The following is a 16,827-nucleotide window of genomic DNA, read 5'->3' on the forward strand; positions in this document are numbered from 1 at the left end:
TCCCTCTCCTTTTCTGCCAATAATTACATTGTTCCTGTTTCTCTGTATAAAAAAAATGGAGAACTTTGTAAATAGGTTTATTAAAAGGAAAATTGTTAGTGCTCTTTAGATTTGAACCTGACAAGATACAAGTTGACATTATTATGCATAAAGACCAACCCCTTGGAAGATGAGTGGATAAAAGCCAATAAAAAGTATCTCTGTTTCTGTACCCTTTCGTAGTAGTAATGTGTTTGGGAGGGTGAAGAAAGGCAATATTTCAAATTAAATAACAAAAGTCAAGTGATCATGGTAATTCTGGACAGGTTTATAGATTTTATTTTTGGGAAGCTAAATATCTGAGAAGTGCCCTGAATGAATTTGAAAACAACTGAAACCAACTCATTTAACTTCTGTGAATCTAAAACCGAAGGAAATACCAACTGTAGTTAGCAAAGGGACAGCTTTTTTCTGGTTATGGTCTGAATTTTCAAAGCTGTTAAAGTGCCTGAAGATGCAGATATATGTCTACTAGAATTTTCAAAACTTCAGAACAGCTTGGTACATAACTGAGATATCCAAGAGGAACTTTCACAGCCATCTGTGCATGAGACGGGGCTGAATGCTTCCTCCATCCCTCCTGGTGAAGCTGGCCCACTGGACAGGAAAGAAACCATGAACTATGACTATGCAAGAAGGAGCCTGACTCCATAGCCTAATCTCCTTGAGAGGAGGGAAGCCTGGATTTTGTTCCCAGTGCTCTTTAGGAATTTTGCATTGAAAGTCATTGGATAAAATGCATAAATATCATTGACAGCAGGGATCAGAACCCATGGCTCTCACCACTGCAGAATCAGGCTCTCTTGCTTGTTCTAATATAAGAATAGTGTCTTCAGAGGAATTTAGCAATAGGTAGCAAGTATACTGCAAATTCATGCCCTTGCCTATTGTTCTCTAGTTTGCCCTCTTGGACAAACCTTTAGGAAAGAGAGAACCACCCACTGAGTGGACCAAAGATGAGACTGGGGTCCCTTGGAAAAAGTAATACGTAACTTAAGACTTGTATCATAATGGATATAGAGGTCATATTGAGGTTGCACAGGCATTTCCTAACTTTTGAGTGTTTGATCCTATAAATTTAAGAATAATTTAATGTAGTTTTTTTGGTATGTATTTAGATGATTTTTTATTTTTGTACTGAAATGGACTTGGGGTTCCATAGGGTGGAATGACAGTCTTATAACTGGGATTAATACTTGACATAATGTTTAAATGTATATCCTTTAGAACGGGGGTGGCCAACCTGCAGCTCTGGAGCCACATGCGGCTCTTCAGAAGTTAATGCATGTCTCCTTGAATCTTTGCACAAGCACACGGTGTGTACAAAGATTGAAGGAGGTGCATATTAACTTCCGAAGAGCCTCACGTGGCTCCGGAGCCTCAAGTTGGCTCAAGTTTAGAAGGATATCAGAAACTTTACAGCATTTCTGCCAAGTTGCAAAAATCAAACCAACCATTTCTATTCTATGATCCAAACATTTTCATCAGTCATTTAAGGATATTTTTGTACTTCCGTTATCACAGTATATCAGTGGTATTACTCCAGGATCCAAATAATTTCATTTGGGTTTGAAATCTTTTAGGAGTGGAAGAGGGACAGGCCAGATGGTTCACTCAGCCCTTTTGCTCTCATAAATATTTGAGTGTCATGCTTCCTAATTAATATACTCTATATATAACAGTAGAAGAAAAAGTACGTTGTTGTTTTATGTCATATTGAACAAGTAAAGTCCATTTTTAGGCATCATGTGTGCCCTTTACTTGTACATACAAGCATTCAGTTTCTACGGGGAGAATCCCTGCACTCCATGTAGAAATTAAGAGTGTAAAAGTGTTCATTAAATTTATCTTGCAGGAAATATGCTTGATTCAAGAGAGAGATCTTACTAAGCAAGAAAGATCATGCCTGTGGGAAAGATTTTCTGTAAGGAACTAATACCTGTTTGCTTCCCTTCCCCTCCACTCCTGGACTGGGAAGAGTCAAGTGGCAGGGAAATGCTCTTCATGTCTTCCTGAGACCAGGATCACACCAATCTGGAAAACGTACAAAAAACAGCAGCAACTCGAGTCCTCCCAGGTGCCGGAGAAGTTTGGGATGGTAGTGGACTTTCCCCAGCCAAATGTTTAGTAGCAGAATGCCTTTGCCTCACCGTGCACTGCTTTGGATCAGTCTTTCTCAACTCATGGTATGCATACCCATAGGGGTATGCAAGACATGGGCAGTGTGTACACAGGTGCTGCGTTTTGGTCTTTGCCTGCTCAGGCTGGAAGTTCCAGCTGCTGCCTCTTCTGCTGTGTCTGGTGCGCTGGGGCTTTCACCCCCCAGTGTCAGTGTGCCAGGGGATAGGGAGGGAGGCCCCGCACAGGCTGCTTTTGCCCGGGCCATGGTGGAAAAAATGGGAAGGTGAGACTTCCAATTTCACTTTTGCTGCATTGATCGGCAAGGGGTAGGTATGTAAGGTACCAAAGATTGAGAACCACTGCTCTAGATCAGCTCAAAGTAGAATGGAGCAAGATAAGTTGCCATGCCACAGTGCCAAGGCTCAGGGAACCTTGTCACTACAGCAAAATGCCTCTGCACTGCTTTGAACTGACTTGGAGTTGTACAGGGTGAGGCAGACTGGTATACAGGATATACTGGTAAGGAGGAATACACATCCTCGTCAATTAGCAAAGAATCAGAGAAGGGGCACTCTGAAGCGCTCTGGGATAGAATACAAGACAGTTGAGGGGAAAGAGATTTAATGGTGGGGGTCTACTACAGACCACCCAACCAAGGGAAGAGCTAGACCAGGAATTCTTAAGTCAGCTCATGGAGGTAGTTAGGTCAAAGGATGTGGTCATCATGGGTGACCTGAGCTTTCCAGACATCTTATGGGAAGAGCAGTCAGCCACGTCTGACCGCTCACATAGGTTCCTAGCCAGAATGCAGGACCTCCATCTAACCCAGGAGGTGCAAAGCCCCACCAGGGGAGATGCCTTGTTGGACCTGGTGCTGGCCACCGGCAATGACCTGATCAGGGGGCTGCAGGTGCTTGACCACGGGGGCGACAGCGATCATCGCCTGCTGGAACTCACCATCCAGCACAAGGTGGCAAAAGCCTACAGCAAGGCAGCAGCCCTAGATTTCAGGAGGGCGGACTTCAATGAGCTAAGGAGAATAGTCGGGGAGGAACTCACGTCCCAGCGGGGAGGGGAGCCAGGTGTCCAAGGAGAGTGGTCGCTCCTTAAGGAGATGATCTTCCAAGCCCAAAGGGAGGTAATCCCAACACGGATCAAAGGGGGCAGGAGGGATCAAAAGCCCCAATGGCTCACCAAAAGCATCCAGGAGTGTCTCCTAGCTAAAAGGGAGGCATACACCCAATGGGAGGGAGGAGCCATCACCAGGGAGGACTATACTGCAGTTGCTCGGGGCAGTCAGGAAGGCCAAGGTAGAGATGGAACTCGGACTAGCTTCCCGGATCAAGGACAACAAGAAGACCTTTTTTAAATACGTAGGGGGCAAAAAGAAGTTTCCACATAATGTGGGGCCCCTGCAGGACACGCTAGAAAATTTGGTCATCACACCAGACAAGAAAGCTAACATATTTAATTATTTCTTTGCATTCATTTTCCTAAGCAGGGCCCAGAACAGCCACCCCACTTCTGGGCCCCCCTCAGACCCCAGGGGAAGTGCACCTAGGCCAAGGGTTAGTGAGGAACTTGTTAGGGAACTTCTGGAGGGACTGGATGTATTCAAATCTAGAGTACTGAGGGAATTAGCTGAGGTCATTGCAGGACCCATGGCACGGCTTTACAAGCACTCATGGTGCTCTGGTGTGGTGCCAGAGGACTGGAAGAGGGCCAATGTGGTTCCCATCTTCAAAAAGGGGAGGAAGGAGGACCCGGGAAACTGTAGGCCACTTAGTCTTACCTCGATCCTGGGCAAGCTTTTTGAGAGAATTATTCTGGCACATGTCCATGAGGGGCCAGCATGGGAGATTATGCTTAGGGGCAACCAACATGGGTTCATTAGGGGCAGGTCCTGGCAGACCAACCTAGTGGCTTTCCACAACCAGGTCACCAAATCCTTAGATGCAGGGGTAGCAGTGAACATAGTCTTCCTGGACTTTCAGAAGGCCTTCGACATTGTCTCTCACCCTGTTCTCATTAAGAAACTGGGGGACTGTGGTGTTGACACCTGCACAGTCAAATGGGTCGCCAACTGGCTGGAGGGCCGCACTCAAGAGAGTGGTGGTGGATGGATCATTTTCGACTTGGAGGGACGTGGGCAGTGGGGTTCGGCAGGGCTCGGTCCTCGGGCCTGCACTGTTCAACATCTTCATCAGTGACCTGGACAAGGGGGTAAAAAGCACCCTGTTCAAATTTGCTGATGACAGTAAGATGTGGGGGGATGTGGGTACGCTAGAAGGGAGGAATAGGCTGCAATCAGACCTAGACAGGTTACAGGGGTGGGTGGATGAGAATAGGATGGTATTCAACATGGACAAGTGCAAGGTGATGCACCTCGGGAGGAAGAACCAGTACCATACCTACAGGCTGGGGAACTCCTTTCTCATCAGTACAGAGGCAGAAAAAGATCTTGGATCAGGGGGCAGCAGGGCAGGCCTTACGAGGAGAGGCTACGGGACGTGAACCTGTTCAGCCTCCACAAGAGAAGGCTGAGGGGGGATCTAGTGGCCTGTTACAAACTAGTCAGAGGGGACCAGCAGGCATTGGGGGAGTCCCTGTTCCCCCAAGCACTACCAGGAGTTACTAGGAATAACGCTCACAAGCTGGCAGAGGGTAGATTCAGGCTAGATGTCAGGAGGCGCTACTTCACAGTCAGGGTGGCTAGGATCTGGAACCAATTTCCAAGTGAAGTGCTGCTGGCTCCTACCCTGAGGGTCTTTAAGAGTAGGTTAGATGAACACTTTGCTGGGGTCGTTTGACCCCAGTACTCTTTCTTGCCATGGCTGGGAGTCAGATTCGATGATCTGCTCAGGTCCCTTTTGACCCTACAAACTATGAAACTATGAAACATGTTTCAAAATGGTACAGAATTTAGAAGTCAAAATATTATTGTGTCAAACTTCATCCTTTTTTTAACAACAAATAGCCACAAATCCTTTCTGTTCACTGTAATAACATTAGCTTCTCATTCATCTAGTATAAAAGACTGCTTCATATAGGTATATTATATTTAAATAGCACAGAATATATTTTTATAGATATTATGCTGCATTATACCTTTAATGTCAGTATCATTTTGCTGTATTTTTCTGATAAGCTACAAAGTCCAACTGGAAGGAATCTTCCTTTAATGAAGTGATAGTTTCTAGGAAGAAGTAGATTTATGTTTTTTAAATATTTTCCTCATTATAAACTAGATAAAGAGTAGTTTAAATAAATGGGGCATGCCTACCTTTCACAGTAATTCTATACATTAAAGATATAAAAATGAATATACTACTTAAATTCCATTGCCTATTTCAGAAAGTCAGAGTTTATATCATCAGTTGAATAACCATGTTTCATGAGATTGATAAAAGTATTTATTTATTCATCTGGAATGCTAAGTCTAAGGTGAATTTAAAACCAGTTCTTCTTCCTTAGAAGAATGAACTAGCAGAGTCTTGCTCAGATTATTTTTTGGGTTACTCATCTTAATTTTTAAAATGAAATGAATGCCTTAATTCTAGGCAGACAACATTCTTTGGATAAATAGGGAATTTTTTTTTTTTACCGCATATAAGCTACTAAAGGTATATGAACAATGAATTAACATTTTACAGAGGATGCAGGTATTCATACAACCTTTAATATTTGACATCAAATCTTTAGAATTTGTCAGCAGGGCCTTTCTAACTCGAGGGGGAAAATAGGGATATCATGGATGATTTTTTAAAGGGCACAGTTTTATCACATCTTTGTTATATTTTTTTCTCAGTGTTTTTCAAAAAGGATTATTGTCACAGTAAATCTATGGTGGTGATCTTTTCCCACAGTTACCTGACATATAAGGGGAGAAAGATCATGAATGACTCTCTTGATAACCTGAATAGAAATCCCTACCTATTAAATGACCACATTTGGATAATGTTAGTCACTCAGGTCTTAGCTATGCAGGCCTCTGGAAGATGAGTATGGATGTTCAGGACTTTGGTAGGCTTTTTAAGATGTCATTAATATACAATTTTTGACTTAAGCATAAAATATTTGAAATGTCACCAAATGGCTATTTAATTTCTATTTAAATCTAGTACTTGGAGTGTTCTTTAAGTCCACTTTTAGAAATGTACTAGTAGTATCAAGTAATAACTGCTAACACTGTAGTAATATTTGAGTGTTTTATTTTGAAAAAAATTCGTGGGAATTCTAGACCTGTCATTAATCACCTGCTGTAGTTTTTCTATTGTCATCTTGTGAAGCTTTGCTCCATTATTTTCCTTATTTTCCTTTTAGACAATGATTAAACGGTTCTAGTCACTTGGGTGAATTACAAAAAGTGATATTTAATTTCTTGATAGATGACCATCTAAAGAGAGTGCTCATTTGTATGAGGCTCAGATTTCATATTAATTGATAAGAGGGAGCTCATAAAGCCAGGAGTGAATGAAGTAAAGGAAACGGATGCTTGTAATATAATTATATATTATTTTGTATTGTATTATCTATTATGTCCTTACACAATGTTTTTCTTCAGTTCTGAAATGTGAATTTTTCTGTCACACTGTCTGAATAGTTGAGAAAGTCAAAACTCACATAGAAAATCCTGAATGACACCATATTATAAAGTCAAGATTCTTGGGGAAAGTAATCCCATTATTTAAATTAACCTACAAAAAGTCTTTTTTATTGCGAATGTTAGTTTTACTACTTCTCTACTTAGCAAAAATAAAGGAAGCAATTTTTGCTATATGTATCATTATCCTTTATTATCCTATAGTTAGGTGTTCTATAGCTGAGTCTATTCTAAGTATAGGAAATTCTACAAGTGCTGTTTATAAAACCATATGCCAGGGTGGTGGTAAATATCAATTTGTTATATCACACCAATTGGATCCATATCGTTATTCAGATTCATTTGGTGTGCTGCTACCTTTATGATGGGGTTATTAGCTAGGTACGTGATGATTTTTATTTCTTTACAATTTATCTTTTATACATTTGAAGTTGGAACCCTGCTGATAAGTTACTGTTAAAAACTGGCAAAACTGTAAGCAATTAAAAAGCATCCTGAATGAATGAGTGGACAATGATGATTTTTTTTCTCCCAAATTTTAAGGTTTTTTTCCCTATATTCCTCTTTCCCTTCCTACCTCTTTTACTTTTTCTGGTAGCAATTTTTTTAATGGAAGGAAGAAGAAAGGGAAAGAAAAACCCAAAAGGAAAAAAAATATCAATTTTTAGGAGGGAAAATGTGTCTTTCCGAAATTTTTTTAATGAAAAATGTAATCAGCTTCAGTTAATAGGCAGTCATCTTCAGAAATCTACAAAAGGGATGGCCAGAACTGCATGAAAAGATTTCAGAATGTAGTCAGATTTGACTGTTCATCCAAATTGCTTTTAGATCTGTGTCTGTCGCTTTTTGCCCCTTAAATTCTCAGGGAACTCTTGCTTCCTAGTCAGTTTTCTAGTACTTCTAAGAAAAGAATTATATTAACTTAGTTAACTGGCAGAAAGGTGACCTAGAGCTTTTTTTTCCCCCCTCGAAGTATTTCACTGTTCACAAATGAGTTGGGGAGGCTACAGTCCATCTTGTCTCTGGCTCATAAGGGAAAGTATTGCATTCCATTTTGGAACAAGGAAAGTTCTTATCCTTAGCAGCATTTCAAGCATGTACATAACTTGATATTCACATTTACCTAATTTATTGTTGACTCTCCCACATTGTCTTTAGGGTTCCCATTTTCAGTTGTTCTTCTGTGGCCTCTTTCTATCTTCCACAGTCTTCACGAAGGTTCTGGTATCCTTGATAGTGATTCTTTACTGGGCAGATGCATGCACCTTACTGATATTCAGGCCAGCTTAATGAGTCTTCTAGCAGGGTCTTGGGACCAGATTCTAGACTACTAAATCAGTTAAGGGAGAATCTCCCTGGCATCTCTTCAGCAGCTTTTGCACATAACCCTGCTTCTTAATACAAGTCTAGCCAAGGTTGCCTTTCACTGGACACATGTCATTAACTTCAGTATTACCTTTTTATCTGTACCAGTCCAGTCCATTCTGTGCCAGTGGTTTCCAAAGCCAGCTTCATGTGTTCTTTCTGATTTTCTTTTCCTTCCTACCAGATGGCAGGCCATGATACTTATACAACAGAGGTTGCTTTACATCCCTCCCTTCACACACCCATCTCCTTTTATTCAGGGACTCTGTGTTTGGATGAAACTATCCAACTCATTTGTTAGAGAACATACCATTCTTTCTTCCTCTTTACTCTGTGTTTTTGATTTCATAAGAAAAAACCCATTTGCCTAGCTCTTGTCACTCGAGAGTGCTTGGTTCTCAATGTCTATGCCCTTTTTAATGTAAAATAGTGACTATGGCATATGTGTATAAAGGTAAGAAAGCAGATAAATTCAATTCCTCCTGTTGCTGTCATGCCAGTAACTTGTACATTGCCCCTTTCCTATACCTTAAGAACAATTTATGTACTAGGAAAAAAGCAGCCCATAGGTGGACTGGGTTAACCTCCAGGCCCTTGCCCAGGGGATTACAATTTAAACTGCTAAGTTTCTTCATAGAAAAGCATTTGGGAGTTGAGTGCCTTCGCAATAGACTAGTTTGCAACAACCAGTTCTACCAAACTTCCTCAATTTTGTTCTCAAAGTAATAAGCCAGGGAAGAATAGGCTTCTGCAGCACTAGAGTGCAAAATGGGGATATCACTTCCACTTATTCCTCTTCTCCTAAGAGCACTTAAAAAATCCATCAAGATAAAACAGTGGTAAGTTTGCTGCCTCTTTTGGTTGTCTCTTTATCCCAGGGTTTCCAACCATTGTGTTCGTGGCAGTGAGACAGCTGTCTATCACCCCAAGATTTTCTAAGGTTTCTTTTCACTCTTAACACACCCTTTTTTCATTGCTAACATTATGGAACGTGCTTAGATAACTTTCTCAGCAGGCCTATCTGGGGAGATTGAAGATTGTTTAAAAGTCTGTTTTAAAACTTTCCACATTAACACTCCTATATAGCAAATTCATTTCATGCCAATAGCAGTAGGTTTGCATATTTTTTTCCTTTTGCTTAAAAAGAAATATGGAATTTCAGAAATTAAGGATCAGCATGCTCCAGCTATAACTAACTACTTGTTCTGCAGTCTGTGGACCCACTCAATGCAGAACCATTAATTCCTTTTCCCATATTTTAAATGTTTTTTATATTTTTTTTATTATGGCAAATCACCTTACTTTAACTAGTTACTCCTTAGTGAAATCTCTTCCTTGTTCTTCAGGTGTTTATGGGCCTACTCTTTGAACAATTGATGAGGAAGAGGATGCCACTCATAACAGTTTAATATTCTGTTGGAACGCACAGGTATGTTCCAACAGTATATTAAACCGTTATGAGTGGCACATGTATGTTATACTGGATGGGCCAAAACATGCATAGAATAGATTAGACATCTCTCTCTATGAAGCTGCTTACTCTGAAGTGTATACTAATAGCAGCAACTTTAGGCCAGGAAACTAGGCTCCCTAGCTTTCTTTTTCTCTTGTTTTGCAGTTTTCTCTGGATGGGGTTAAAGCTATACTGTCCTCCAGAGTCTAGTCCTAAAGTGAATATAGAATTTCAGATCAATGAGCAATATATTTCTATCCCTATCCTAATCCAGTCATCTCTCTAGACAAACAGCCAGTTCTTTAGAAATAAAGTGTTTTGAATTTTTTTTTTGCTTTTTTTTCTTGACATTGAGAAAATGTTATTTTCTGTTTTTATTGCTACCCCAAGGCTCTCTTTGCTAGATGGATTCAGGCGCATACTTGTCTAACCTATGTTATGGCCGAACAAGACTTGTCCCGTGATTGTCAGAACTAATTCCTCTGGAAATATCACTTCCTGGAGCGTAAAGGCTAAGAAATCTATTGTAAAATATGTAAAACTGCCCACACACTTTACTTAAAAACTATGAGCTGGACCTTCTTCCTGCTAAGAGTGTCTCCTTTGGCTAAAGATTGCTACTTGTTAAAGTAGCAAGTTATGATAAGCCTACCCAAAGGGGAGCTGCTTGTTACATCTGCAACTTGTCCTTGCTGTCTTTCCATAGGATGGGAGAAGAGGAACAAGGGAAAATTAGTCCCTGGTAATTCTCTTTGTCAAAGTCCTCTCCTTTCCCAGTCTGCCCTCCTGAGTGTTATCTTGGCATTTCTATTCTTTATATATTTTCTATCTTCATTTTCTGTATTTAATTGAAAGAGGGGAGGGACTGACTTGGACCATTTATAGGGAGCTCGCTATCATACATCCTTTGCTCTCTTGCTTCTAGGTAGGGGGAGCCATAATGCCAATTGTCCCTACTGTCTTTCTGTAGTGTCAGAGGAAAGGACTACAACAAAGAGAATTACTGGTGAGTAATTTCCCCTTACCTGTATTTACAAATAAAAAATTGAGACAGTGAGAAGCTAACTGACCTTCTAGAGTTAGTGCAGTCAGTCAGTGGTGAATAAAATCAAGGTCTTTCATCTTCCAGTTCTTTGCTCATTACCATAGCCCATGGCTCTTTTATTCTGTGCTCAATATTTGTCCATACCATGTGTAAAACTAAACAATAGTCTTACAATTTATACTGTATCATTAAATAAATCATAATAAAATATGCTAATGGATGCATACAGCATTTGATCATTCAGCTTTATTTCTGCATATTTAACTGTCTGTAGATTTAACTTCTTAAATGTAATATTTATGTAGCTTTCTGCAAGAATTTCTTTGCCTTTCAATAATGGATATAGATTTTTGTGGCATTTTATGCTCTATGGTAGTACACAGTATTTTTTAAAATCATTGGAGATGGCTCACCTTCACTGCACTGTTCTTGTTAGTTGTATTTGAGAGACGTGTTCTCCAGTGGAGACCTTAACAAAAATCACTAAAGCAGGAGAAGGGATGAAAGGGATAACTTTTAAATACCTATCTGCTAGGACTAGTTTTTCTAATCTTTTATTGCATCCTGATGTTGGGTGTGGTATCTCTCAGGGATAATGAGAGATGAGGGGTAGTAGGAAAGCCATCTTCCTTTTCCTTGTGGAAGCTTACTGACCAAAAGAATCTGAGAATCTCTTTGGGCCTAATGATTCTGTCTAGATAGGTTGATTTGGGGTGCTCATGATAATGCCTCTTTTGAAGCATATAGTAAACATAGCTAGATATTTAATACTCATTTACTTTAATAAAAATAAAATAAATAATAAAATATGGTTCCTATCTTTTTTTTTAAATTCATATTTATTCCCAGGGTGGTAAGTGAATTCCTAGATTTTTCAAAGAACTTAAATCTATACACTAAGGAAAAATCGTGTACCTGTTCCATGAATCTGTTTAGCTGTAATAAGCACTGAGCTTTCCTTGTGCATTTTGTCTTGTATTGTATTGTGGCTGCTTATTCCTTTACTATGTCATCTCTTAAGACCAGGAACTACTAAATGTAAATTTCTGTCCAGCTTAATATATGTTGATAGTGCTGTAGAAACATCAATAATAATGTCTCTATACTTCATGAGTTTCAAACAGAGACCTCCCCTTCCTCTGGTCATTGGTTGGTTTGTTTGGCTGGTTCATTTTTAAGAGCACGAAAATTGGGAGGAACGCATACAACTTCCTTTTATCTGAGCTGTACTTTCTAGTTCTAGAGACTGATCTGAAAAACTTTCGTATTGTGAAAAAGCCTTTGCTAATGTTAGTGATCATATTCTACCCTTTTTAAATTCCTGAAAAACTGTTAACATGGCTTTGGGTAATATACATTCTCTGTGCCTTAAAACTATGTCATAGGAAGTGGTGAGGCTGCACCCACCATTTTGTTTCTGTGGTTTTTCATGGACTCAAGTTAGATAGAATAGGATTGCATTTAGACAGCAAAGTACCATTTAGGTGTCTGTTAGGTGGAATAGGATCTGGCCATTAAAGTCCAGTTCTCTGTTGCCTTGCAACGTATATAATCACCAATGGAAAATGGATGTCAAGCACTACCAATTCAAAATGGTAGTTTTATACTTATTTTGCTTGGGTGTAAATGACTGCCCAAGATGTCAAAGCAATAGAATATTTTATTATTTTTCTTTCTGTCTCCCTATATAGCCCAATTCAGATAGAGGTGCGCTGATGCATTGGTCTGATATTGGATCAGCACTGCTATAAAGTAAATTGACTGTATTGGAAATTGTTTTTTTTTTGCCTGATGTAGCCAATAATTTGGCTGATAAATGCCCAGTGCTTCCATGCAGCCACAGTGCTGCACAATAGGCAGTGAGGAGCACAGCCCAGCAGCTTGGAGAGCTGCCTTCATCTGGTAAGTCTGTGGTAGAAGAGAGAAGGGGTGTGGGGGGGGGGGCAGATCAAGGGATGGAGTGGGGCTGGTGAAGGCACTGCACATCCCAGCTGTGGCAGAGCATGGCTTGTTCAGGGGGTGTGGGAAGGGTGAGGCAGCTCCTGCCACTGCACACACCCCAGGAGGGCATGAGACCCTGTGCACCCAGATCTGTGCATAGGATGAGGGAAGGCTGCTGCTGTGGCCTGGGGTTGGAATGGACTCTTCCTGGTGGGGTGGGCCAGGCTGCACTCAGGGTGGGTGGCGGTGGCGCTATAGGGTGTGTGTGGTGGGTGCTGTGGCAAATTTTGGGGTGGCTGCAGCCCCCACATAGCACCCCCTCCTGGTGCTGCCATTGCCTCCCCTGAGTGCAGCCCAGCCCAGCCCCTCATCTCGCCACCACCAGAAAGAGCCTTGTTGCAGCCATGGTCCCAGCCCACAGTGGCAGTCTGCCCTGTCCTGTGCACAGAGCTGGGGACACATGCCCCCTATGCCCTCCCAGAGTGCATGCAGAAGTGGGAGCTGCTTCGCCCCCCCCCCGCACCCCCTGGATGAGCTGCAGCTCTGTCCCATGCCCCGCCCCGCTCCAGCTGGGCAGCGCCTGCCCCAGCCAAACTCCCTCCCTCATCACAGTGGCCTTGATCTGCTTCCCTACCCTGCCCCACCCCTTCTACCACAAGAGGCTTACCAGCCAGACACTACTCTTCAAGTTGCCAGGCTGCATATTGGAAATCTGATCAGTATCAGCTGATATGCCTCCTTAAAAATTGGCTATGAGCCCCAAAAATCTGTGTTGGTGGACCCCTAAATTCAGACCAATTTGGGGATAAAGAAGTGAGACAGTATTTTAGCTGTGGACGCTGCTGTCAGTTTTTACTAATTTAGGCAGTTCTCAAACAACTTTGTGGAGAAGTCTCCCACAAACTAGAGATCTTTTTGTGCATGCTGCTTTCTGAACCCGTCCCTAAGTGTTTATTGCTCCAAAAATGTTGTTGGTATGGCAGATTGGAATATTTCCATCTGTCCCACTATGTTTGCATGACCACTTAGCACTTAATCTTACAGCAGAAGAGTTCAGAGAGTTATTTACCAAACAGTTAATTTTTTTTTTAACTTGTGTTCACTGTGTTAGTAAAAAGTAATTCTATAATATTCATACAACAAGAACTCTTTTGGCCCAGTCTGCTATTTCACTTTGCCTGTGTTTTCCCCTCATATGTGGCTTAATTTATTTATGGGGTTTTCCTTTCCTTTTTTTGGTTTCAGATGCGAGTGTCTCTCTGGTTTATGTGGTTTCCCCATGTGTGAGGCAGGCTCCATTCCCCAAATAGTCTCACGTGGAGATGGAACACCTGGCAAGTGCTGTGATGTCTTTGAATGTGTCAATGGTATGTGAAGTTTCTATTGTACATGGAAAGGATGATTTTATATATCAGTAGGAGATGTAGTTATTTAATTTTTTTTAGTGCACTATCAAGATTTTAGGAAATTTTAATGTTTTTTGTCAGGAACTGGTCAAGATAAATCAAGCAGCAAGCTATTATATATGGACAACTTAGCTTTAGAAAAAAGGTTAGTTTTTTAAACCTCTCAACATTGTTTCCCCACATTTGAGTTACATTTTCCTCTAAAACTACAAATAAAGTTTAATCTCTCATTTACTAGTATCAAATAATCTGTATTATTCAGTACTATAGTTTTATGGTACTTGCAGCCCAAGGTCTTATAAGATGATTCTAAAAAAAGTTTACACTTTCAGTAATTCAAATTAGCTTTAATGAACATTGCTAAAGCAATTACTGTTATGGGTTTAAAACCTTTTGGAATATACGAATCAAGGTCAATATAGAATTGTTGTCATGAGTCTTTTAAAATTGCAAGTGTTTTGAAAAAAAATACTGTTTGAATCCTTAAACATATATGTCTATTTCAGGACTACTGTAAGGGCCTTGTTACACTAGCACTTTTTAGTGCTAGTTTGAGTTTAGAGCAGTCACACCTTAAGGCTAGAAACCTTTTCTGCATGTCCCCTCACCTTCACACCTCTGACTTGCCACTCTAGGAGTGGCAAGCAGGGGCTGGACTAGGAGCTATAGCTGTAAGTTGCAAATAGATAGCTGGTGAGTCAGGGCAGGCTTCTATCCCTCCTGTAAGTGGGGGGGTGTTGCAAAGCGGGGTTGAGGAGGCAGGAACATGAAGCCAGGAGGCAGAAAGTTAATGGAATGCAGGTGGGCAATGCAATGGCAAGAAAATGGGGGTGGGAGAAGTGAAGTAAAATGAAGGCAATCAGCCCCTGAAGGAAGTCAGCCACCCTAGAGCCATCCATGCCCTGCAACTTGTCTAGCTGGCATGTGCTCTGTAGATTGTCACAACCCCTGGGTAGGAGGGTGAGTTGGGTTGGTGCTGTAATTGCCCTGTAGGCAGTAGAATACAGGGGTAGAAAATCTGTCTACACAGAACAGGAGGGGAGGGGACATTACATCCTGGCATGCTAGAGGACTGTAACTTGGGTGGCTCATCTGTGGGAAGTGACCACACATTAATGGAACAGATGGTGGGTAAAACAGATCAGAGATGAGTCTGTCCTGGAGTGGCGAAACTTTAAGCTGTTTAAAGTATGCTTAAAACTAATTTTAAGTGATAATGTGTGGATAATCCAAGAACTAAGAGTTCCAGGAGCCACTTAAAATTAATGTGCAACAAGGCCCTAAGAAGGTGGGTTAAGAAGAAGATAGGACACTTCTCAGTTGGTGTAGGGCTTTGGAACAGTAGGGTTTTTCAGGGAGAAACAAGACTAGGTGCCTCTCAAATGTGCTTTGGGGTCATGTGATGACATAGTGGTGCCTCTTAAAGTACTTTGTGGGAGGCACTGCAGGTTTGGCACATTTTGGGGCCAGCCCTTACTTTGTTTTTTTTTTTACCATGTGTGCATACCATAGAAAATGCTTTTATAGTTTCATGTTACGTTACAAAACGCATAATTAAAACTGCAAATATAATACTTGGTGCCCAGTTTGTTTTTTATAATAATAGGGGGTATGTATGATGAGCTTCTCTCAAGTTAAAAAGAGTTTATATCAGAAAGAGACTGATGGTGCTTAAATTCTCTAAGTATTTCTTCAGATTATTGGGGATAAGGTTCTATATTCTGTAGAGTTAATTTTAATGTACCCAGGTTGTTTGTTGCCTCATAATCTGTTGCACCAAACTAGTATTTATCTATCTTCCAGTTCCAAATTCCTGTCATTCTCTTAAAACAACAGTGTTACAGTTGACATATTTTAATACTTGATTTAATCATACAGCGTATCCTCTCAACACAGTAATTCAGTATTCGCTTTAACACTTAGATAACGAAGAAATAATAAGCATGTTTCAGATCTGAAGCTTTTGTTGGTGTAACTTAGACTCCTTTATCCAAAATCAAACTTCCTAACAGTTTGATTCCATTAGCCCAGGGGTGCCAAACAAGAGTGTTTTCTGGCCTGCAGGGCTGTTAGAGTGGCTGGGAATTTGGGGACTGGCCAAGCAATGGGTTCACTAACCCCTTACGGCTCCCTGATGTTGCTTATACCAGCGTTTCTCAACCCGTGGATCGTGCCCCAAAAGTGGGTCCCAAGAATATATGAAAGAGTCACAAACAAACTTTAAAAATGGATTCTCCTTTAAAGGAGAAAAACGTAGGAAACTGGGTTTTCCCTTGCAGACTGGCAGAGTTCTGGGCTGCTTGGGGCTGCTCATGTTCCGGCTTCACCCCCCTGTCCCACACACCCACCCCCAGCCCTACCTACTGGGTAGTTGGGGCCTGGGTGTGGGGAGCAGCTGATCGGAATGGCAGGGCCAGCAGCTGGTCGCAATGGCAGGGCCAGGGGGCTGTTTTCTACTTAAACTCTTTACTGGGTCAGGACTGGCCATCAATGTTTACAAATGGCTCCTGATTAAAAAAAAAAAAAAAAAATTGAGAATGACTGACTTACACCACAGCAGTTTCATTGCCACCACCAGATCCATCCCCCAAGAAGCCCTGTGGTCCAGATCTGGAGTTTGACACTGCCTCAGCCTATCTATAAATAATTTTCAAAATGCAGGGGCATAGATAGATATAACAATTGATATCAGAGTATACCAGTACAAAATTATATGATGCAACTGTTATATCTGCATAAATCTGTAGCAATTCAAATATAGCAAAACTGCTACATTCAGGTTCAAAGTTTGGATGATTTAACTCATTTGTATTGCTACAAGATTATACAGATTGCAGCATAGCACCTGATGCAT

At 41.1% G+C, this 16,827-nt stretch overlaps 1 protein-coding gene across 3 annotated transcripts in view; it reads left to right on the plus strand.

Annotated features, from left to right (window-relative positions):
• The window catches only part of CRIM1 (cysteine rich transmembrane BMP regulator 1), a 396,377-nt gene that overhangs the window by 194,970 nt on the left and 184,580 nt on the right, over positions 1 to 16,827 (plus strand). For all 3 annotated transcript variants that reach the window (XM_090045237.1, XM_090045229.1, XM_090045246.1), the window contains one exon: positions 13,813 to 13,934. In XM_090045237.1, the coding sequence (XP_089901363.1) occupies positions 13,813 to 13,934 (122 nt within the window). The remainder of the gene's footprint in view (positions 1 to 13,812; positions 13,935 to 16,827) is intronic.

Source organism: Crocodylus siamensis, chromosome 1 (assembly GCF_052110815.1).
Source record: "Crocodylus siamensis isolate JL-2025a chromosome 1, ASM5211081v1, whole genome shotgun sequence".
In the NCBI taxonomy this organism is placed as follows: domain Eukaryota; kingdom Metazoa; phylum Chordata; order Crocodylia; family Crocodylidae; genus Crocodylus; species Crocodylus siamensis.